General features: G+C 43.7%; 1 protein-coding gene across 5 annotated transcripts in view; it reads left to right on the top strand.

Moving 5' to 3' along the window:
• The window catches only part of vps13c (vacuolar protein sorting 13 homolog C), a 288,791-nt gene that overhangs the window by 108,206 nt on the left and 155,118 nt on the right, over positions 1-25,467 (top strand). For all 5 annotated transcript variants that reach the window (XM_078429970.1, XM_078429968.1, XM_078429967.1 and 2 more), the window contains 9 exons: positions 4,874-5,039; positions 6,063-6,170; positions 8,033-8,136; positions 10,819-10,986; positions 14,928-15,232; positions 17,142-17,289; positions 19,646-19,757; positions 21,900-22,042; positions 23,059-23,215. In XM_078429970.1, coding sequence (XP_078286096.1) covers positions 4,874-5,039; positions 6,063-6,170; positions 8,033-8,136; positions 10,819-10,986; positions 14,928-15,232; positions 17,142-17,289; positions 19,646-19,757; positions 21,900-22,042; positions 23,059-23,215 — 1,411 coding nt within the window. The remainder of the gene's footprint in view (positions 1-4,873; positions 5,040-6,062; positions 6,171-8,032; positions 8,137-10,818; positions 10,987-14,927; positions 15,233-17,141; positions 17,290-19,645; positions 19,758-21,899; positions 22,043-23,058; positions 23,216-25,467) is intronic.

The raw sequence follows: 25,467 nt of genomic DNA, 5'->3' as shown, positions 1-25,467 counted from the left end.
CCTGCCTGCATTTGGCCCATATCCCTCTAAATCTGTCCTATCCATGTACCTGTCTATATGTTTTGTAAACGTTGCGATACTACCTGCCTCAACTACCTCCTCTGGCAGCTCGTTCCATACACCCACCACCCTTTGTGTGAAAAAGTTACCCATCACGTTCCTATTAAATATTTCCCCTCTCACCTTACACCTATATTCACTGATTCTTGATTCCCATATTCTGGGCATGAGATTACTTAAATGCCAGCTTTTACTGATAGTCTCAAGCCATGGGCTTGTCTATATCTACATCTCCGTAGTTGAGGTAAAAAGTTATCCTCCTCCACCTGTAAGTTGCATCTTAAACTTCAAGCATCAAATTGAGGCAAATGTGCAACCAGCTGACTAGATCCTGAAAATTGTTCAGTTCTGTTCAGTTTAGTTTATTGTGACGTGCCGAGGTACAGTGAAAAGCTTTTGTTGCGTGCTAACCAGCCAGCGGAAAGACAATACATGATTACAATCAAGCCATTCACAGTGTACAGAAACATGATAAGGGAATAACATTTAGTGCAAGATAAAGCCAGCAAAGTCCGATCTAGGATAGTCTGAGGATCATTAAAGAGGTAGATAGCAGTTCAGGACTGCTCTCTGGTTGTGGTAGGATGGTTCAGTTGCCTGATAACAGCTGGGAAGAAACTGTCCCTGACTCTGGAGGTGTGCGTTTTCACACTTCTATACCTTTTGCCCGATGGGAGAGGAAAGAGGGAGTGGCCGGGGTGCGACTCGTTCTTGATTGTGCTGTTGGCCTTGCCAAGGCAACGTGAGGTATAAATGGAGTCATTGAAAAAGAGGTTGGTTTGTGTGATGGTCTGGGCTGCATCCATAATTGGCTGCAATTTCTTGCAGTCTTGGATGCAGCTGTTCCTGAACCAAGCTGTGATGCAACCTGATAAAATGCTTTCTACGGCATCTCTGTAGAAGTTGGTGAGGGTTCTTGGGGACATGCTGAACTTCCTTGGCCAAAGTAAGAAGTTGTTTCACAAACCGCAGTTCTTAAAGAATCATACCTAATGATACTCCACAAAGATCCCTTATTTTATTGAGTTCCCCCATTAAGGCAAATCAGCCGAAGGGGAAGACGGTGTGGTCGTGCGTAATCTTCAAAGTCCTCACTCTGTCTCAAAGGGTTCACGAATCATTACAGCGTCTGGCCAAACATGGATGTGCACACTTCCTACTGTCGTTCTGCAGTGTATAAATCATTGTATCAAGTTGGTCACCCATCAGACGTTGTCTGTAGGAGAGTGACAAATCAAAAATGTGCATATCTCTTGATGAGCACTCCCTGCATTCCATCAGCTGCAGAATCAAGGCTCTTTATGCCAAATGCTGTTGGGAAAAGAAACTTGTTGGCTCACTGACGAAGACTGAGTTGGTTGCCCCATCATTGACCAAGATGACCAAGTTCTGGTCTTCTCCCTTGTAACTCAAGCCCTCCAGTCCTGGTAACATCATGTGAAGGGTGGATTTAGTTGGCAGTGAAGTGCGACATTGCAGCCAGCAAGTTTGAGAAAAACATTGGGTCAATGATGTTGACCCTGACTTTCACAGAGACTGTGTAGGAAGGAACTGCAGATGCTGGTTTAAACAGAAGATACATAGACGCAAAATGCTGGAGTGACTCAGGCAGCATCTCTGGAGAGGAGTGGGTGATGTTTCGGGTCAAGACCCTTCTTCTCATAGACTGGTTCTGTTGTGCACTCCCCAGTATTAGCTTGCATGCTGTCATGCAGCAGATGGAGACTAGTTTTTGTGGGAAACTGAGAAGAATGTTGTGATTAGTGGAGTTAAAGCCTTCAGTGAAGTCAAAGAAGGTGATGTATTGTGGTTGATGCTGCTTCCTGCATATTTTCTTAGAGATATAGTGTGGTAAAAGTCCTGGTTGTGAAAGTCCTGGCCCATATGCCTTGATAGATGGAATCCATGCTGCCAGTTGGAGATCAGTTCTTTATCCAATGGTAGGAGGCAGATGAGGAGGATTCTCGTGATGAGTTTTCCTGTTTCAGATAGCAGGAAGATCTCTCTGCTCACCACAGTAGGACTTGTTTCCTTTCTTGAAGATGAACAATTACAGCACCTCCTTCCAGACTTGGATGACATAGATGGTGCATTAACGGTGGAAGATTTTAGAATTTGTGAGGGGAGATTCCTTCAGCTCGTGAGGCCCTGTAATTTTTGGATATGGCCTTGTTTAACTACCCTTCTACTGGTAAGCATTTCAGAGGAATTACCACAAGTGATGGGTCTGGAGTTTCATAGAAGCCAGACTGGCTTCTGAAGGATGGGAGACTTCCATCTGTGAGGAACATTAGTGAACTAGAGGTTTTTACAACAATCCTATTTTTTTTTTACAGCTTTGTTAGTGATTATTATGGACTTCGACTGAACTCAGCAAACCCACAACTAATGATCAGTTATATTCATGTCATGCGTGGTGGTAGCAGATTTAAACAGCTACCTGTAGTAGATAGCTCCAAGACCATCTTTGTTTTCAATACTGGCGGAGCTGAGCATATATATGCTGAAGCTGTGCGATTACAGACACTTGTCTTGAGTGCCGGAAGCTTTGGGCTCTGATGGTAGATGTGGCTTTCACAAAACTGTTACAGTACAGCTCCAATGTTGGCAACAGTCCATGATTACAGGTGGAAGGTGTAATAATTGCTGTCATGGCAGATTTGCAAGGCTTCAGACTTCATTCGTCATAGTCCAAATATGTACAGAAGAACTCGCTTCCAGTGTTGAAGTGAGAATAACTGCCTTGACACTAAACCAGCATTTCATTGTGTTGCATCAAACATCTTTCATAAAATTCAAGCCAGTGGGAAGAGAAGGGAAATGTTCCACTGGCTGGAATGATCCCGGCACATAGACATGTGAAGGAAGCTCAACGTGGTTATATTGGAAACCAGAAATACAATGGGCAACGTTGGAAGTACTCCGTGTGTCAGCAAAAGGAGGCAGAGTTGATGACCTTTCAGCATAATGTTGGAAGTAGTCTGCATGATGACTTGGCCAGTGCTTGGTGCTGAAGCAACATCACTACAACCAGCTTCCAAAAGCAAAGTGCTGCACATGATGAAAATGTGAAAACACAACACATAGAAACATAGAAAATAGGTGCAGGAGGAGGCCATTTGGCCCTTCGAGCCAGCACTGCCATTCATTGTGATCATGGCTGATCATCTACAATCAGTAACCCGTGCCTGCCCTCTCCCCATATCCCTTGATTCCACTAGCCCCTAGAGCTCTATCTAACTCTCTTTTAAATCCATCCAGTGATTTGGCCTCCACAGCCTTCTGCGGCAATGAATTCCACAAATTCACAACTCTCTGGGTGAAAAGGTTTCTTCTCACCTCAGTTTTAAATGGCCTCCCCTTTATTCTTAGACTGTGTCCCCTGGTTCTGGACTCCCCCAATATTGGGAACATTTTTCCTGCATCTAGCTTGTCCAGTCCTTTTATAATTGTATACGTTTCTATAAGATCCCCTCTCATCCTTCTGAACTCCAGTGAATACAAGCCTAGTCTTTCCAATCTTTCCTCATATGACAGTCCCTCCATCCCAGGGATTAACCTCGTGAACCTATGCTGCACTGCCTCAATAGCAAGGACGTCCTTCCTCAAATTAGGAGACCAAGACTGCACACAATACTCCACATGTGGCCTCACGAGGGCCCTATACTACTGCAGAAGGACTTCTTTGCTCCTGTACTCAAATCCTCTCGTTATGAAGGCTAACATGCCTTTAGCTTTCTTCACTGCCTGCTGTACCTGCATGCTTACTTTCAGTGACTGGTGTACAAGGGTACCAAGGTCTCATTGCACTTCTCCCTTACCTAATCTGACACCATTGAGATAATAATCTGCCTCCTTATTTTTGCCGCCAAAGTGGATCACCTCACATTTATCTATATTATACTGCATCTGCCATGCATCTGTCCACTCACTCAACCTGTCCAAGTCACTCTGCAACCTCCTAACATCCTCTTCGCAGTTCACACTGCCACCCAGCTTTGTGTCATCCGCAAACTTGTTAGTGTTACTTCTAATTCCATCATCCAAATCATTAATATATATTGTAAACAGTTGCGGCCCCAGCACCGAGCCTTGCGGCACTCCACTCGCCACTACCTGCCGTTCTGAAAAGGACCCGTTTATTCCTACTCTTTGCTTCCTCTCTGCCAACCAATTCTCTATCCATGCCAATACCCTACCCCCAATGCCATGTGCTCTAATTTTGCTCGCCATGTTACATGATGTAGAGCTTTGTTCTCATGTGTGCTTTCCCTTGCACACAATGTCCATTCCATTTCCTGCACAGGGGAGTATGGGTGGCACAGCTGGTAGAACTGCTGCCTCTCAGCTCCAGAGACCCGGGTTTGATTGGGACCTTGGGTGCTGTCTGTGTGGAGTTTGCACGTTCTCCCTGTGACCACGTGGTTTCCTCCAGCTACTCTGGTTTCTTCCCACATCCCAAAGAGTGTGGGTTTGTAGGTTAATTGGCCTCTGTAAATTGTCCCTAGTGTGAAAGTGGAATAACATGAACTGGTTATCAATGGTCAGCATGGATTTGGTGGGCTGAAGGGCCTGTTCCCACGCTCTATCACTGAAATAAACTTGACCATCGGCAGAAGAATATAAATAGAAGAATCCAACAGATATTCTCTACTGAAATGGTTTTAATTTTATTTGAATGATTGTCAGGAATATATTTGAAGTGCGAGAATAATAGTGGAAGAATTACAAAAGGAATTTGATAAAGGAGGCAGCACAGCATATTGTTATAATCTGCTATAAATCAGAAAAATATTTTTGTTTTCATTTCTAGGTCGCAGTTTCTTCACTGAATTTCCTGTTGCATGCAAAAGCTTTGCTTTCCACCATCAATTTCCTGACCTCAGCTATTCCATCAGGAAGTACAGCCTCTACTGAGAAGGACCATGAAACAAAGTTACAGGATCAGGGGCAGGAGAAAGGAGATGCTGCAAAAAAAGGTACAGGGCATTTTCAGAGCCTGATATTTATCATCCACTGATCAGGATTAATGTTAGCGTCTTTTTGAGGGGCAGATGTGTTATGTTGTCAGCATTTTGATATATGGTCTTCAACTAACTGAGGTGTGTGAAGAGCTAAACCTAGAGAATAAACTTGCAAGCCCATACACAGATTATTAAGAATGGACTAATTTTGTATAAATCTTCTCTGTGAAAGAATTCTGCTTACTTCAAACAATCACCAGATACATCTCGGGAAAAAAACTGCAGATGCTGGTTTAAATTGAAGGTAGACACAAAATGCTGGAGTAACTCAACGGGTCAGGCTGCATCTCTGGAGAGAAGGAATGGGTGACGTTTCGGGTCGAGACCCTTCTTCAGACTGGGTCTCCAGAGATGTTGCCTGACCCGTTGAGTTACTCCAGCATTTTGTGTCTACCAGATGCATCTAAAGCTCTTCCCTTGGCCGGGGGAGCTTGTGTCTGAATCTGTTGTGGATTATACTTCCACAACCCTTTTATTTTCTCAAAGGTTATTTGTTTGCATGGAGAAACATCAGGAATCTTGAGCGAAAGATACACAGTGCTCAGCGGGTCAGGCAGCGTCTCTGGAGAACATAAATAAGCAACGTTTTGGGTCGAGACCCTTGCACACACAGGAATCTTGTTCCTGTCCAAGATGCTTTCTGTCTTGGGATCTAACGTACCCTGTCAGGCAACCAGAATGATCCTACTTCCCCTCCTGAAATGGGCTTGATGCAAATGAAAATCGTCAATAGGATATCTAACGCATTTATGAGGGAGCCAAAAATAATTGGTCCCGTCAGTGAAAACTTATTCTGATGCCTTTATCTGTGAGGTTTTATATTTTGCTTACGACCGGATCTGGAGTTAAATGTAAATAATAGGTTCGCCTATTTCAGAAAGAAATATATTTTATGATCTTGTATATTTTAGATGCAGCTATTAAATCATCTGAATATTGTAATCATCTGTACACCTTAAATTCTTTTTTTTTAATTAGTTTTGAAAAGCTCAAAGGAAGTTGATTTCAAGCTGTTTGCCATGATGGATGCATTTAATGTAGCTGTGTGTGATGAGAGGCGCAATATTGCAGACATCAGAGTACAAGGTAAGATGCGTGTTGAAAGGAAGCCTGCTGGGTGATTTGTCCGTTTCTTTGTTACTCAACTTTTTCTAGTTTCTTGAAAAATATGAATTCAAACCAAAATTCTAGAAATATTGTGGGCCTGCAGCATCTATGGAGAGAGAGAACAGGTTCAGGTCAACAAAGCTTCAGAAATGCAAAAGGCAGAGAACAAGGCAGGGTGCTGTTTGTACAGAGTTTGCATGTTCTCCCCCTGACCTACGTTAGGTTTCTCCCCCTCCCCCTCCCCCTCCCCCTCCCCCTCCCCCTCCCCCTCCTCCTCCTCCTCCTCCTCCTCCTCCTCCTCCTCCTCCACCCCCTCCCCCCCCACTGGGACCTCCACTATTCACAATATAAATGATTTAGGAATTAAAGGTGACATTAACAAATTTCCAGATGACACAAAGCTGGGTGGTAGTGTGAACTGTGAAGAGGCTGCTATGAGGAAGCAGGGTGACTTGGATTGGTTGGGTTAGTGGGCAGATGCATGGCAGATGCAGTTTAATGTGGATAAATGTGAGCTAATCCACTTTGGTGCCAAGAACAAGATGGCAGATTATTGTCTGAATGTCCTTGTACATCAGTCACTGAAAGTAAGCATGCAGGTACAGCAGGCAGTGAAGAAAGCTAATGGCATGTTGGCTTTCATAACAGGAGGATTTGAGCATAGAAACATGGAAAATAGATGCAGGAGGAGGCCATTTGGCCCTTCGAGCCAGCACCGCCATTCATTGTGATCATGGCTGATCATCTACAATCAGTAACCTGTGCCTGCCTTCTCCCCATATCCCTTGATGCCACTAGCCCCTAGAGCTCTATCTAACTCTCTTTTAAATTCATCCAGTGAATTGGCCTCCACTGTCTTCTGTGGCAGAGAATTCCACAAATTCACAACTCTCTGGGTGAATTTAGAAGGATGAGAGGGAATCTTATAGAAACAAATAAAATTATTAAGGGATTGGACAAACTAGACGCAGGAAACATGTTCCCGATGTTGGGGGAGTCCAGAACCAGGGGCCACAGTTTAAGAATAAGGGGTCAGCCATTTAGAACTGAGATGAGGAAAAACTTTTGCACCCAGAGAGTTGTAAATTTATGGAATTCTCTGCCTCAGATGGCAGTGGAGCCTGATTCACTGGATGCATTCAAAAGAGAGTTAGATAGAGCTCTTGGGGCTAGCGGAATCAAGGGATATGGGGAGAAGGCAGGAATGGGGTACTGATTGTGGATGATCAGCCATGATCGCTTTGAATGGCGGTGCTAGCTCGAAGGGCCGAATGGCCTACTGCACCTATTGTGTATGTTTCTATGTCTCTCCTGACATGACCTTTACCTTACCTACACTATGTTAGACTCGCGCTTCTCCAGCATACAAAGGTCCTGAGTTAACCACATTACGTTTGCTCACTTTTTTTTTGTAATTTCCTGAAATTCTTACATCAGGGAAATGTTTTCGAGGTTTCCTTTTTTTTAGAGATACAGTGCGGAAACAGGCCCTTCGGCTCACCGAGACCGCGCCGACCAGCAATCCCCGTGTACTAACACTATCCTGCACACACTGGGGAGAATTTACAATTTTACTAAGCATATTAACCTACAAACCTGTGAGTCGGAGTGTGGGAGCCCTTGCCACCCCTAGACTGGGGATACTTACATATTTTTTCTGCAAGTTAAAACCCAGTGATAAACTGACACAATCTGAGCAAGTTCTTGACGTAATGCTCATTGCTGTTGTATTACCAGTATGCCAGTGAAAGTTTGCAAAGTGGATGTTCATCGTTAGCCTTACTTCATCTAAATAAGTGTGTTAATATAGTCATTACTGAATTCTTTCTGTAACTATACAGGTTTGGATGCATCCATTTCAGTGCAGTCAAAGCAGACACAAGTCTTTGCCAGACTTCGAGATATTATTGTTACAGATGTCGACTCAAAGACTCGACATAAAAAGGTAATTTTATTTATAAAATTTCCTTTGGGTATCTGAATTTATGTCTCTGTCTGCTCTGTGCATCAAGAATTATATTTTGTATAACACACTTGCTATTGTGCAGTGTTTATCAACTTGCATGGCACGACAGAAGGAGTAGAAGCTGTACCATTCACAGAGTAACAATCTCTCACAACAACGTGACAAACTGAGTGATATTTTATAGTAACTATCATAAAGTTATTGAGAAATACATCATGCAAACAGGCCGCCAGCTCAAGTCTGGCCACCTATTTACACTTATCACCCACCCATTTACACCAATCATACTTCAACTCAACTTGCTTTCCTCTTTCCACATTATTATCAACTCCTTCCAAATCCTACCACATTCCCACACATTTGGTGTAATCTACAGTAGCTAATTAACATGTCTAATGAACGTCTTTTGAATGTGGGAGGGAATGTGAGGGAGGATATCATTGACGTACAGGTATGTAGGTTAATTGGCTGGGTAAATGTGAAAATTGTCCCTAGTGGGTGTAGGATAGTGTTAATGTGCGGGGATCACTGGGCGGCACGGACTTGGAGGGCCGAAAAAAGGCCTGTTTCCGGCTGTATATATATGATATGATATGATATGAAACCTACTGAATCATGAAAAACTGATGTGGAGAGGGTGTTTCCTGTCGTGGGAGAGTCTAGGACCAGAGGGCACAGAGTAAAAGAACATACCTTTAGAATAGAGAAGAGGGGGTGAATCTGTGGAATTCATTGCCACAGATGGGTGTGGAGACCAAGTCATTGGGTGTTTTCAAAGTGGATTTTGATAGCTTCTTGATTAGTAAAGGCATCTAAGGTTATGGAGAGAAGGCATCTAAGGTTATGGGGTTGAGAGGGAAAATTATATCACCATTCACGATCAAATGGTAGAGCAGACTTGATGGGCCGAATGGCCTAATTCTGCTCTGACATCATATGTCCCTATAGTCTAAGTGGAGCACAGAGAGGAAACCCATGTGGTTATAGGGAGAACATGCAAACTCCATGCAAACAGCACCTGAGGTCAGAATTGCACCTCAGTCCTGGTGCTGTGAGGCAGTGGCTCTGCTGAGCCGCTTCAACTCCCTGCTCTGGCTGCTCATTCCATACACCCACCAGCCTCTGTGTAAAAGTGTTGTCACTCAGTTTCCCATCGCACCTTAAAACCTACGTCCTCAGTTTCTTGATTTTCCCTACTCTGGGTAAACGACTTCTCCACCTCTACAAGATCTCCCCTCATCCTCCTGCACTCCACGGAATAAAATCCTAGCCTGCCCAACCTCCCCCTATAGTTTAGACCATAAAGTCCTAGCAACATCCTTGTAAATCTTCCCTGGACCCTTTCCAACAACATCTTTCCAACAACAGGGTGACTAAAACTGAACACAATATTCTGAATGTGGCCTCACCAATGTCTTGTGCAACTGTAACAGCAGCTGTTATGTTACAATTCCATCTCAATACTCAACTTAAGAGTTCTGACTCAGTGCCCTCTCTGATCAAAGCCAATGTGCCGATGCCTTCTTGACCACCCTATCTACTTGTGACGCCACTTTCAAGGAACTATGTACCTGCACTCCTAGATCCCTCTGCTCTACATCACTGTCCAGAGCCCTGCCATTTACCGTGAAGGTTCTGCCCTGGTTAGCTACCCAAAACAACACCTTGCACTCACCTGCATGAAACTCCATTAACCATTCCTCAGCCCAACTGATCAAGATTTAGGTGTGATTTTCTATCACAATCTTTGCACCTACAATACCATTGACTTTAGTGTGGTTATTTTCTGAATCTAGTTGCCATTGGAAGACTCCCTTTATTAGCTGCCCCAAGCTGCCCTGAGAAAAGAACATTCGCTTCTTTGAGTCATAGGGTCATGGAGTGATACAGTGTGGATACAGTGTGGAAACAGGCCCTTCGACCCAACTTGCCCACTCCGGCCAACAATGTCTCACCTACACTAGTACCACCTGCCTGCACTTGGTCCATATCCAAACCTGTCCTATCCATGTACCTGTCCAACTGTTTCTTAAATGTTGGGATAGTCACTGCCTCAACTACCTCCTCCGGCAGCTTGTTCTGTACACCCACCACACTTTGCGTGAAAAAGACTATAGACTTGGCTTCCTCAGAGTTAAAATGCATAGAGGACTATGGTTCTCATCAAAGCCACGAATCATTTCTTCCAGCTTATTATCAGGGTAGAATTTTGAGCTGGATTCTGATGTTTTTCCAAAACATAGCAGATGACGATGACTAAATGATAAATGATAAAACTAAATATGTTTTTCTTTTTCTGGTTGTGGCCTATTCTGAAAATCCTTGCACTTGAAGTTGTCTTTGCTAAAACACAGGAGGAGAGGGGAGAATTTATACTTGGGTGGCATTGGCCAAGAAAAAATGACAATTGGATAATCAGGTGGATAAAGTAAACAGGAATAAAAAATGAATTTGCATTACTGCCATAATCAGCAATAAGTAATAGTGTTAACAATCTGGTCCCATTTTGACATTCCACTCCAAGAGATACTGCTCCCACACTTGGTTCAGAAATGGTGACCAGCCAACTTGTAGTCTTAGGAGTGAAGCATATTTGTTATTTAGTATTTAATTTGGAATGCCAATGTTTTTAATCAACTGCTGTACCTCCGACATTTCCAGGCTGTTTCCATTGTTGGAAATGAAGTGTTCAGCTTCAATGTAACTCTCTATCCAAATGCGATTGATGATGAGTCCTATGCAGATATGTCAAAAGTGGATGGAAAAATCACTTTACGAGTTGGTTGCATTCAGATTATCTATCTACAAAAGTTCCTCATGTCATTACTGGTAAGTCCAATCTATTTAAAAACAAATCGATGCAAGAATAGGTGATACATGTCACCTTCCATTCAACACCGACCGATTCGCACATCCCTTGATAATTTTGATATCGTTTAATCTTATTAAAGTGTGCTTTGAAGTAAGTCGGACTGAGCCTCCACCCCTTTCAGGTACAGAGAATTTCTAACCCATGATTAAAACTGCCGATTGCTTGAAAATTAGTAGGTATATTTTATTAAATGTCTTCCATTTTAAAAAAAAACTTAAAATTTATTGAACATGATTTTACTTCTCACATCAACTTACTTTACTGTGTCTTCAATATTTCTACAGAAGATATCTGATTGTCCAATATCCTTTTTTTTATGCGGGTCAGGCAGCATCTCTGGAGAAAAGAAATAGGTGACGTTGCCTATTCCTTTTCTTCAGAGATGCTGCCTGACCCACTGAGTTATTCCAGTATTTTGTGTCTATCGTCGCTGTTAATCAGCATCTGCTGTTCCTTCCTACACATCCCTTTTTTACTACTTAGAGTCCTAGAGTGATACAGTGTGGAAACAGGCCCTTCGGCCCAACTCGCCCACACCGGCCAACAATGTCCCAGCTACACTAGAGTCACAGAGTGATACAGTGTGGAAACAGGCCCTTCGGCCCAACTCGCCCACACCGGCCAACAATGTCCCAGCTACACTAGAGTCACAGAGTGATACAGTGTGGAAACAGGCCCTTCGGCCCAACTCGCCCACACCGGCCAACAATGTCCCAGCTACACTAGTCCCACTTGCCTGCACTTGGTCCATATCCATCCAAACCTATCCTATCCATCTACCTGTCTCACTGTTTCTTAAATGATGGGATAGTCCCAGCCTCAACTACTTCCTCTAGCATCTTGTTCCATACACCCACCACCCTCTGTGTGAAAAAATTACCCCTCAGATTCCTATTAAATCTTTTGCCCTTCACCTTGAACCTATGTCCTTTGGTCCTCGATTCCCCTACCCTGGGCAAAAGACTCTGTGCACCTACCCGATCTATTCCTCTCGTGATCTTATACACCTCAATAAGATCACCCCTCATCCTCCTGCGCTCCATGGAATTGAGACCCAGCCTACTCAACCTCTCCCTGCAGCTCACACCCTCTAGTCCTGGCAACATCTTCGTAAATCTTTTCTGAACCCTTTCAAGTTTGACAATATCTTTCCTATAACATGGTGCTCAGAACTGAACACAATATTCTAAATGCGGTTTTACCAATGTCTTTTCCAACTGCACCATGACCTCCCAACTTCTATACTCAATACTCTGACTGATGAAGGCCAAAGTGCCAAAAGCCTTTTTGACCACCTTATCTACCTTCAAGGAACCATGCACCTGTACTCCTAGATCCCTCTGCTCAACAACACTACCCAGAGCCCTACCATTAACTGTGTAGGTCCTGCCCTTGTTCGACGTGCCAAAGTGCAACACCTCACACTTCTCTGTATTAAATTCCCTCAGCCATTCCTACGCCCACCTGGCCAATCGATCCAGATCCGGCTGCAATCGTTCACAACCATCTTCACTATCTGCAAAACCACTGACTTTTGTATCATCAGCAAACTTGCTAATCTTGCCCTGTATGTTCTCATCCAAATCATTGATGTGGATGACAAACAGTAACGGGCCCAGCACCGAACCCTGAGGCACACCACTAGTCACAGGCCTCCAGTCTGAGAAGCAGCCTTCCACCATCACCCTCTGCTTCCTTCCATGGAGCCAATTTGCGATCCATTCAGCTATCTCTCCTTGGATCCCATGCGATCTAACCTTCCAGAGCAGCCTACCATGCGGAACCTTGTCGAACGCCGTACTGAAGTCCATGTACACAACATCTACAGCTCTGCCCTCATCAACCTTTTTGGTCACGTCAAAAAAAATCAATCAGATTTGTGTGACACGGCCTCCCACGTACAAAACCATGCTGCCTGTCCCTAATCAGCCCTTGCCCATCCAAATGCCTGTATATCCTATCCCTCAGAATACTCTCTAGTAACTTACCAACTACAGATGTTAAGCTCACCGGCCTATAGTTCCCAACATTTTCCCTGCAGCCCTTCTTGAAAAGAGGCACAACATTTGCCCCCCTCCAGTCTTCCTGCACCTCTCCTGTATTTAAGGACGACTCGTAAATTTCAACCAGGGCTCCCGCAATTTCCTCTCTAGTTTCCCACAATGTCCTCGGATATATCTGATCAGGCCCTGGAGATTTGTCTACCTTCAAACACAACAGTACCATCAGTACTTCTTCGACTGTAGCCCTGATTGCTCTCAAGGCACTTCCAGTGACTGCTCCAATTTCCTCGGTCCTACTGTCTTTCTCCTCGGTAACTACAGAGGAGAAATACTCATTTAGCACCTTGCCCACCTCCTGTGGCTCCACACAGAGGTGACTGCGTTGATTCCTGAGAGGTCCCACTCTCTCTCTAGTTACCCTATTCCCCCTTATGTATTTATAAAATCTTTTGGGATTGTCCTTAATGCTACCCTCCAGGGCTATCTCCTGGCCCCTTTTTGCCCTTCTGATTTTGTTTTTTAGTATACTCCTTAGTTCCAGAAACTCCTCCAGGGATGCACTTGATCCCAGCTGCCGTTACCTGTCCCATGCACCCTTCTTGTTTTTGACTAACATCTCAATTTCCCTCGTCAGCCAAGCTTCCTTACGTTTGCCTGCTTTGCCCTTCATTCTAACTGGGATGTACACATCCTGAGCTTCCGTCAGCACACTTTTAAAAACATCGCACTTCAATTTTATTTACTGATAATCTTGATTCCTCGTTAGCCTGAAAAATATATTATTGTAATCTTTGGTCATGCATTCAAGTGGATAAATAATTTGATGCTGTAATCTTAATAGGGGAAAGCATGAATGCTTTAATGCCACAGACATTTATCACTATTGATCATTATCTGCAGAAGTACTGATTATATTGTCTAAATGGCCTGGTATGGCATTGATCGAATGGTAACTTATGTGATTCTGATTGGCCAGCCGAGTATTAACCTCATTCCAGAATTTAAGCATGTCAAAAAAATCACATCTGTTCCTGACAATGGACGATAAGTCAAAGGTTGAAATGTTTTTCTAAGTTGAAGTTTTGTTTTGCAACACTCAATAAATAATTTTGTTGCTAATAATTTTATGTTGATCCGCTACACAGATGGAAATTTTCCATCCATTTGTTTTCACTACTGCCCTATTGTGCCTGGTGAACAGCACAGGAACAGGCCCTTCAGCTCTCAGTGTCCATGCCAAATTTATCAGTACATTGTGGATGACGTGTTTGTAATCAGACCATCACACAAACCAAACTCTCTTTCATTGACTCCACTTGCCCCTCTCACTGCCTCGGCAAGGCCACCAGCATAATCAAGGACCAGTCTCATTCTGGTCACTCCCTCTTCTCCTCTCTCCCATCGGGCAAAAGGTACAGAAGTGTAAAAACGCAAAACTCCAGATTCAGGGACAGTTTTTCCTATCTACCTCATTGGAGACCTTTGCTCTATCTTTGATTGGATTTTACTGGACATTATCTTGCACCAAATGTTATTCATGTTATTCCTTTTATCATATATTTGAATACTGTGGAAGAATTGATTATATTCATATATTGTCTTTCTGCTGACTGGCTAGCACACAATAAAAGCTGTTCACTGTACCTCATAACGCGTGACAAAATGGCAGAGTAACTCAGCGGGTCAGGAAGCATCTCTGGTGAAAATAAATAGGAAAATAAATAGGAAAATAAATAGGAGATGTTTCTGGTCAAAACCTGAAAATTACTTACTTAGTTTAATGTAGGGAACAAAATGCCATAATTCAAATCGTATGAAAAATCTTTCTAATGTTCATTGGAAATGAGCGAGTGATTTGAATGTGGACATGCTAACTCTTGATGTATTTACCGTAGAACTTCTTTGACAACTTCCAAGCAGTGAAGGAAGCACTAAGTGCAGCCACAGCACAGGCAGCAGAGAAAGCAGCCTCCAGCGTGAAGGATTTTGCCCAGAAGAGTGTTCGATTGGCAATGGACATCAATCTGAAAGCCCCAGTTATCATCATCCCCGAATCCTCCATCTCCATGAATGCCTTGGTGGCAGATTTGGGATTGATTACTGTTCGGAATAGATTCACTCTAATCCCAGGCAAACAGTTCTCTGTGCCACCTGTCCTGGATGTCATGGATGTAAACCTGACGCAGCTGAAACTCTCAAGGTTAATTCTAACATTTATACCTTGCACCTCAAAATGTCTTAAATGGTTTGAGGTCAAGTTTTCCTTCAAATATATATCAGCCTCTATAAGAACGGCTTGCTGTTGCTGGGCATGTTTATATACAAGCATTTTCTTATGTGCATGGGTGTGTGGTGCTCATTTTATAAAATGCAGTTGAATTTTTACAGAATGTGGAATTTTTGCCTCTCTGCTTTAGAGTTTGGTTGCAGATGAATCATGATCCAAGAGAAGGGTGGTCAAACTGTGACAACTGACCGTCCAGATGATGGTAGTGCTAGTGTTAGCACACGTTTTTTTTGATCAGTGTTCTTGCTGGGCGTGCAGGCATTTTACAGCATTGAATTGCTTTCTGAATGACCTATTTGGGAAGGGTGGGCTGGGACATTCATTCTAGCCAGAGGAGCAGTGGGGAAGAGGGATATGGGTACTGTAAAATACTGGCAGTTGGTTTGCACCTGCCTCTCATGCCGAAGGCAAGAGAAAGAATTATCCAGGGGTTCTTGCTGTCAATCATACGCTTTGTGAGCTTGCATGGTGGCAGGACATAGTTCAGTTGTAATTTAGTTTGGTTTTGAGATACAGTTCGGCTAACCGAGTCCGCACCGACCAGCGATCCCCGCACATCAACACTATCCTACACACACTAGGGACAATTTACATTTATACCAAGGCAATCAGCCGACAAACCTGTCCATCTTTGGAGTGTGGGAGGAAACTGAGCTTCCCAAAGAAAACCCAGACGGTCATGGGGAGAGCGTACAAACTCCATACAGACAGCTCCCGTAGTCAGGATGGAACCCGGGTCCCTGGCGCTGTGAGGCAGCAACTCTACTGCTGTGCCACCAGGCCACTCACTCTTTGTAGTGGGGGAATGACTAACTTATCGCCAATTGTCTGTAATGATCAGGACTGAATAACCTCAACTGTAACCAATAACTTGAAGAGGGGTCAGCTGGACAGGCAGCATCTCTGGGGAGAAGGAATGGGTGACGTTTCGGGTCTGAAGAAGGGTCTCAACCTGAAACATCACCCATTCCTTCTCTCCAGAGATGCTGCCTGTCCCGCTGGGTTACTCCAGCTTTTTGTGTCTATCTTCGGTTTAAATCAGCATCTGCAATTTCTTCCTACTCTTGAAGAGGGGTGCTTGACAATCTAACTCACCTTTCCCTGGGTTGGTACCACAGTGACGACTTCAATAATCACCACTTGGGACACTCAGTAATTCTGATGAACTCCTGATGTAGTTTGAAAGAACATGCTGCTTCGCTGGTCTCAGCTGTGAGCAGACTCAATGTAGAAACAATGAATGCAGATGCTGGTTTACCAAGGAAAGACACAGTCCTGGAGTAATTCAGCAGGTCAGACAGCATCCATGGAGAACATGGATAGGTGATGTTTCAGGTCGGGACCCTTCTTCAGACTGAGGATCCTTAATACGTCACCTATCCGTAGTGAGCAGGATAGATGGTGTGAGCAACCCTTGCACTGGCTGATCACGTCAGTTTGAAAGATATTCTTCACTTCCCCACCTCTTTCCCCACTTGCAGGCAATATCTGGCACCAAATTCCCTTTGAGCCAAAAAATTGTTTTAACATAGAGCCATACGTGTGGAAACAGTGGTCCAAATAACCCAGGCCGGCCACCATGTCCCACCTGCCCACGATTGACCCATAACCCTCTAAATCTATCCCATACCTGTACCTGTCCAAATGTCTCTTACACATAACAATAGTAGCTGCCTCAACTGCATCCTCTGGCAGCACATTACAGATCATTCATTCTGGACGTTAAATTAAGATATTATTAATGATGTGAAAGGCAATGAACTTCTATAAAGTGCCGTGATTCCATCCAGAACGTTTTTATTGATGGGCATTTATCTGTCAGGTCCGTGCTGCAGACCAATCTAACTCAGGCTGACATTGAGATCCTGCAGCCCATCAACCTACAGCTCATCGTGCAAAGGAACCTGGCAGCAGACTGGTATCACAACATCCCAAGTGTGGAAATCAAGGGAGATCTGAAGACCATTAATGTGAGTGAATGCATGTTCTGTGAATATCCTCATTACATTTTCATCCCAAAGGTTTCCACGTGAGGTAGCAGACAGGCGGCGTTGCTTTGAATGGTGAGATTCCAAATGGCAGTCTTGATCTTTTAGTGTACCTGTGATGTGTGAGGCAATGTTTGTTAACCTGTTCACTGCCAAGTTTTTTGTTCACTATTGGCCATGACCCGAGTATACTTGGGGGTGGCACTGAAGAGGTTAATGCAAGCTAATGATGTGGAATTTTGATGATCCTTATTTATATGGATGTGTACCATTGCTGGGTTGCAATTGGTGGTGTAGCTACATTTAATAGTGATTATACCCAAACAGTTAGCCACTATGTCAGTAAGACCAAGTGTGCAACTTGATGTAACGTTTTCCTTTGCATTACCTGCTGCTTGTTGGGTCATTTATTGTTTAGTTAGTTGAGTGCTAATGATCTGCATCTTCTGGCAAAACCTGTCATCCAGCACCATGATTTATACCTGATATTTTGTTTAAAAGAGTTCCTGCTTTTGATAAAGTATATTCCGGACTGCATCTGTCTTCAGTGGGAATAGCAGGACATCATGGTGATAATAGTTAGGAAAACCAGTGCAAAATGGTGTCAAACTATCTAAGAGGATAGTCATTGCAAGATGTTTTTCACAACTGGGCAGCAGAGTGGGCAGTGATAGAATAGCGGCCTTACTTCGTCAGATACCCAGGGGATCCTGTCCGTACGGAGTTTGTACGTCCTCCCTATCACCGTGCGGGTTTCCTCCCACATTCCAAAGACGTGCAGGTTTGTAGGTTAATTGGCTTCTGTAAATTGTACCTAGTGTGTCGGATGGTGTTAGTGCACAGGGTGATCGCTGTGGGCAGAAGGGCTTGTTTCCCGCTGTATCACAAAGGTTTCAAAGGTCTTTTATTGTCACATGTACCATCTAAGGTACAGTGATATGCGAATTACCATACAGCCATACGAAAAAAAAGGAACAAGACACACAACTACATAAAAGTTAACATAAACATCCACCACAGCGGATTCCCCACATTCCTTACTGTGATGGAAGGGCAAAAAAGTCCAATCTTCTTCCCTCTTTATTCTTTCGCGGTTGGGCCAGTTGAACCATCCGTCAGGGCGATCGAAGCTCCCACAGCCGGCGGTCAAAGCCTCTGCGTCGGGTGGTCGAAGCTCCTGCGGCTTGGAGTTCCCGAAGTCGGTCTCTGACCAGAGACCACGAGCTCCGCGATGTTAAGTCCGCAAGCACCCGTGGTGGAGCTCCGAGGCGGGTCCTTGGCAAAGGGATCGCGAGCTCCGCGATGGTAAGTCCGCAGGCACCCATGGTGGAGCTCCGAGGTCAATCCCTGGCAAAGGGATTGCGAGCTCCGCGATGGTAAGTCCGCAGGCACCCATGGTGGAGCGCCGAGGTCAATCCCTGGCAAAGGGATCGTGAGCTCCGCGATGGTAAGTCCGCAGGCACCCGCGGTGGAGCTCCGAGGTCAATCCCTGGCAAAGTGATCGTGAGCTCCGCGATGGTAAGTCCGCCACACCCGCGGCGGAGCTCTCAAAAATCGGACACCAACAAAGGCCGCCAACTCCTCGGAAAAAAATCGTGTCCCCGTCGTATCCCCCCCACCCCCCCCACCTCCCACATAAATCAACTGAAGAACACTAAAAACAAACATTTAACACATACTATTAAAACACAAAGAAGGGACAGATAGACTGTTGGAGAGGCAGCCATTGCTGGCTACACCCGGTGATTTCTAAAGTAAACTAAAAATTTGCATCAGACGCTTTAGGTTTTTGTGTAAAGAGAACCACCAGATTGTGAATTCCTTGCACATCTTAAGTTCTGTCATCTCTGGTGTTCCATTTACAAAGTGTTGAAGACTTCAAAATGTTGTGTGCAGAGTTGTATCCAATGGTTTCGCTGAGGATTACCGGTATTAAGCAGAGCGGACAGAAAAAAAGTCATTGGGGTAAAAAGCAAGCTGCTTAAGGACCTCAATGTTCTTTTGAAGGAACTCAATGCTCCTTTGAGGGAACTCAACAGGCAGCATCTGTGGAGGGAAATGGACAGACAACCTTTCGGGTTGGGACCCTTCTTCAGACTTGGACTCTGGAGATATCATTTCACGGATGACAATTTATCGTGTTCGTTTCTATGAAAATCAAACACGCTTAGTGAGGCCCTGTTCTCCCCATCACACTTTTTGTGGATGGCAAGATAAAACAACCTGAGCATTTGTCACAAGTGGAGTTATTGTTGTAAATGATTCTGAGCAAGTTGTTTGATTTCTGAAAGGTCCTTTTCTTTGGAACCCTGTGGTTCAACTTGCGGTTCTCTTTCAGGTTGTTCTCAGTGAGGAAGACCTAACCGTTCTGATGAACGTCGTTGAGCAAAACCTCGGAGAAGGCAGCAAAATAACAAGTTCAGCAAAAGCATTGAAGGATGAAGGAAAACGTAATCAAATATTAGCATAAGATTGTTTATACTCATTCACTTGCTCATGAATTCCTGAACCTTTTGCAATCAGAATCAAATCCAGTGAATCACGAAAAATAATAATGATCCACGTCTGTTTAGTGCTCCACCTGAACAGTTTGATTGTGTCCTGATCAGGCTGTTCTTGTTAGAAACATAGATACATAGAAAATAGGTGCAGGAGTGGGCCATTTGGCCCTTCGAGCCAGCACCGCCATTCAATATGATCACAGCTGATCATCCAAAATCAGTACCTTCCTGTTTAACAATGTACGTCCAAAGCAGATTATATTTACAGTTTAACCATTCTTAATCGAGGAATTATGTACGTCTTAGTAACTTAATGAACTAATGCTCATTCAAAACTATTTTGGTTCTGTTTAACCCTAAAGTCCAGTAAATTACAGGCACGGATCCATATTTTAAAAGATGCCCTCTCCCGTGCCCACTCCACCTACTACTCTCAAATAATTCACTCTGGCTCCGGAAACCCAAAAACACTCTTCTCTACAATAAACAAACTCCTCAGCCCCCTGGACACCATCTCCCAATCATTCACAGTTGACAAATGCACCACTTTCCTTTCATTCTTCCAAAGCAAAATAGACAACATCTACAGCACCTTAACCACCAACGCACCTGCTCCCCCTCAAACCACCTGCCCCCCCTTATCCTGTCAGCCCCTGCCTCAGTTCTCCCCAATCTCCACCACCGACCTCTCTGACCTCTTCACAGGAATAAAAACTGCCACCTGCTCTCTGGACCCCATCCCCTCCAGCTTTGTCAAGGCCTGCCTTCCTGCTCTCTCTCCACTTATCACTGCAACAATAAACTCCTCCCTGTCCACTGGCATCGTCCCGCCATCCCTCAAAATCGCTGCTGTCACCCCCATTCTGAAAAAACCAGGTCTAAACCCTGACACCCCAAACAACTTCAGACCAATCTCCAACCTACCCTTTCTGTCCAAAGTTTTGGAACGTGCTGTAGCTTCCCAACTCAAATACCACCTCTCTACCAATAACCTGTATGAAACTTTCCAATCCGGATTCCGCTCAAACCACTGTACTGAAACTGCGCTCCTCAAAATCACAAACGACATTCTCCTCTCCTCCGACGCTGGCAACCTCAACATCCTCATCCTACTTGACCTCAGCGCCGCCTTTGACACCATAAATCACTCCATTCTCCTCACCCGACTTGAAACCTCCCTTAACATCACCGGAAAAGCCCTATCCTGGTTCAAATCTTACCTCTCTGACAGACACCAGTTCATCTCCATTAACAACTGTAAATCCCCCACCGCTCCCCTCCCCCAAGGTGTCCCCCAAGGCTCAGTCCTTGGCCCCCTCCTCTTCATCCTCTACCTGTTCCCCCTTGGTCAATTAATCCGCCGTCATGGTCTCAACTTCCACTGCTTCGCCGATGATATCCAGCTCCTCATCTCCACCAAGTCAATCTCCCCCACCACACACTCTACACTGACAAACTGCATCACTGAAATAAAATCTTGGCTTCAATCAAACTTCTTTCTCTGTTCATTTATTTATTTACTTATTTATCTATTTATTCATTTCCCTATGTTCTCAAAATCTCTGTAAAGCGTCTTTGAGTATAAGAAAAGCGCTATATAAATAAAATGCATTATTATTATTATTATTATTCAACTAATTTCCACGTTTTGTGCAACTAATTTACAATTTAACAGTTAAAGTTTTTAGATGGATTTCATTGCTTTCTTTCAGAAAATACATTTGTCTAAATAAGTCTTAATCCCCAATCTCAGTTGATATAAGAGCAAATTGTGGCTTTGGACATCTGAGCAAGGAAATCAACCGTTTTAATTACAAACTCGATTAACATTTGTTTTGGTGAATAAACCATCGTTGTACCTTTAGATGTAGAAACAAGGAACTGCACAAAGTGCTGGAGAACATGGATAGGTGACTTTCAGGTCGGGACTGTCCGACCCGAAAAATCACCTATCTGTGTTCTCCGGAGCTGCTGCCTGACCCACTGAGTTACTCCAGCACTTTGTGCCCTCCATCGTTGTATCTTTGCTGTATTCATAAGATGGACTTCAATATTGCTATTGCTATGAATTGTGTATTGGTGCATCAACAGAAAAAGACAAAGATCCCAACGAGACAACCAAATTGGAGAAGGTTGTGGGAAGTGGGAGCTCCGCAGCAGATCAACTCAAGGAAATAATAAAAGGAGGTGTACCAGACGTTATAAATGTTCAACTGAACTTTGAAATCAAAGAGGTGAGTTGTGAATTTTAAAGTTTGAACTTTTAAAAGAAGCATCACAAAATTGAGTATGTTAACATAGCCTGTTCGCTGCAACTCTGCCCAATGTTGTTCGAAGTGAGAAGTTGTTCTACTTGGAGCAGCTGGGGAAGAGAGGGCATTTTGCCAGATGTGTTTTTTGAGCCAAGAGCAACAGGGGATAATAATTATCAAGCAGAACTTTCAGTGGCCGCATTATAAAGGATCAACAGCAACAATTAGTGGAGTGATTTGTATAAAACTGATTCTGCAGTCAGAAGTTCCAAATTCTTAATTGCATTTTCATTTCTATACTGCAGTGAGAATAGTGGTGAGGAAAGATGAATCAACTTGACAAAATTCACAATAGGTGAAACTATTGCAGAAACAACGGTATGATTTAGAGCAGGCTTGTTGGGAGAGTGGGAAGTGTTGATCAGAATCTTTACAGATGTTAGCTTTGATCATGTGTGCCTGAGGTAGTAGCTCAGGACCGTTCTCTAGTTGCTGATAAGATGGTTCAGTTGCCTGATAACAGCTGGGATGAAACGGGCCCTGAATCTGGAGGTGTGCCTTTTAACACTTCTATACCGTTTTGCCCGATGGGAGAGTGGAGAAGGAGTGACTGGGGTAAGACCCGTCCTTGATTATATTGGTGGCCTTGTCGAGGCAGTGTAAATGGAGTCAGTGGAAGGGAGGTTGGCGTATGTGATTGTCTGGGCTGCGTCCACCAATCTCTGCAATTTCTTGCGGTCTTAGATGGAGCTGTTCTCAAACCAAAGGTAGACACAAAATGCTGGAGTAACTCAGCAGAACAGGCAGCATCTCTGGAGAGAAGGAATGGGTGACGTTTCGGGTCGAGACCCTTCTTCAACTCAAACCATACAGTTATGCTTCCTGATAAAATACTTTCTTTGCCGCATCTGTTGATGTTGGTGGGAGTTGTTGGGGAGGTAATTTAAAACATGAGTGTTACTGTTGAGACAAATAATTATATTCTGCTGTTATTTCAGGTCACAGTAGAATTAAGAAAAAAAATGAACCAGGCGAAGAATCCATTTCTCGTGTTTCATGTGGTTCAGTTGGGAACGGAAACCAAAATGAGAAACCATGATTTGACTGCAACAGCTTACTTGAAGAAAATTGGTTTGAACTGCTGTGAATTTTCAGGTAAGATAAATTTCTAACAAGATCAAAAGAAAAAGAAAACTCAAGGCAAGAAAAGGTCACTGGTCTTGCACAAGTCAAGACGATTTGATATGTTAACCTTGGCATCTTACTATTCAGCTATTTTGAATCACCCATATCGAATAGTGAAAGGCTTGGATAGAGTAGATGTGGAGAGGATGTTTCCACTAGTGGGAGAGGCAATAGCCTCAGAATGTAGTGCCAGAGGCAATAGCCTCAGAATAAAAGGACTTACCATTAGGAAGGAGATGAGGAATTTCTTTAGTCAGGGGTTGGTGAATCTATGGAATTTATTACCACAGATGGCTGTGGATGCCAAGTCAATGGATATTTTTAAGGCAGAGATGATAGATTCTTGATTAGTACAGGTGTCAGGTTCTGGGGAGAAGGCAGGAGAATGGGGTTGAGAGGGAAAGATAGATCAGCCATAATTGAATGACAAAGTAGACTTCATGGGTCGAATTGCATAATCCTGCTCCTATCACATGATCTTATGAACCTTGTTGCTCTTCAAATACCAATTGGCCTTGCTCTAGGCTTGCACCAGTCTCAGGTGCAGGTTGCTTCTGATGTTGATGTTTCCCCAGCTTGCATAGATGTAACTTCGCATCACCCACCGCTACATTATATCATCAAACGATGTTCACTGCCTTTTCTTTAATAACAGTTCCCCATCGTCTAATATTTTCTGAAAGCCTTTCGGTTTAATCAGTGTAAACAATATTTTGACGCAAGTGTAGGTCAACTGGCCTGACAAGCCTACCGTATCAGTCTCATGTCTAATCCTCTGCCTCTGCCATTTTCCACCAATATCCCCAGAGGCCTGGATTCCTTTAATATCCAGAGTTCTCTCCTTTACTCTTAAATCATGTGATATTCAGCTTAATCATTCCATATTCTCGCACATTCAATTTTTTTCACCCCTGAATTCACTAAGATATTCATGACTATTAAATCTATTGCTTTCTCTTATCTTCTGGCTGTGAATGAATTGTATTGGTATTGTAGTTCAATCGGCCATGTATTAAATGCAGTAACATTTTATGTTGCTACCAGTTAATGTTCACCACCCCATATTACTTCAGGTACATTCGCACAAGTGTATCCAATGATCTTCATTTTAAATTAACATAGAAACATAGAAAATAGGTGCAGGAATTGGCCATTCGGCCCTTCGATCCAGCACCGCCACTCACTGTGATCATGGGTGATCATCTACAATCAGTAACATGTGCCTGCCTTCTCTCCATATCCCTTGTTTCCACTAGCCCCAAGAGCTGTCTAACTATTTTAAATTCATCCAGTGAATTGGCCTCCACTGCCTTCTGTGGCAGACATTTCTACCACAAGCATCCATCTTACTACTTTCTACTGAAAATAAGCATCCAAATTCACAACTCTCTGGGTGAAAAAGTTTATTTTCACCTCAGTTTTAAACAGCCTCCCCTTTATTCTTAGACTGTGTCCCCTGGTTCTGGACTCCCCCAGCATTGGGAACATTTTTCCTGCATCTAGCTTGTCTAATCCTTTTATGATTTTATACATCTCTATAAGATCCCCTCTCATCCTTCTGAACTCCAGTGACTACAAGCCTAGTCTTTCCATTCTTTCTTCAAATGATAGTCCCTCAATCCCAGGGATTAACCTCGTGAACCTACGCCGCACTGCCTCAATAGCAAGGACGTCCTTCCTCAAATTAGGAGACCAAAACTGCACACAATACTCCAGATGTGGTCTCACCAAGGCCCTACACAACTGCAGAAGGACGTATTTGCTCCTGTACTCAAATCCTCTCGTTATGAAGGCCAACATGCCATTATCTTTCTTCACTGCCTGCTGTACCTGCACGCTTACTTTCAACCTGGATTGAACCTGCAGTCTTGCTGATGCCCAATTGGCATGATGTTTTTAAACTGCAGAAATAACCAGCTCCACTGTAAACCTTGGCTCAAAGGCCTGTTTAATTTACACCATTATTTTTGGTTCATGATAAATATTAAACTTTGAGTGGAACTGTGTTTTGTATATGGAGCTGTGAACTTTCCAGTGGGGGTACAAAGGATAAAGTATGGCTTCCTCACAACACTATTATAGTCAACCAGCATGGAAACAGACCCTTCTGCCCAACTCATCCACCCCAACTGATCTCCCAATCTCTGGTGCACCCACGTACCCATGTTTGACCCTTATCTCTCTAAACCTTTTTGTCCAAGTAACCTGTTAAATGTCTTTTT

This window comes from Rhinoraja longicauda, chromosome 38 (genome assembly GCF_053455715.1).
Source record: "Rhinoraja longicauda isolate Sanriku21f chromosome 38, sRhiLon1.1, whole genome shotgun sequence".
Classification (NCBI taxonomy): Eukaryota; Metazoa; Chordata; class Chondrichthyes; order Rajiformes; family Arhynchobatidae; genus Rhinoraja; species Rhinoraja longicauda.
This window is presented reverse-complemented; position numbering and strand designations above follow the sequence as displayed.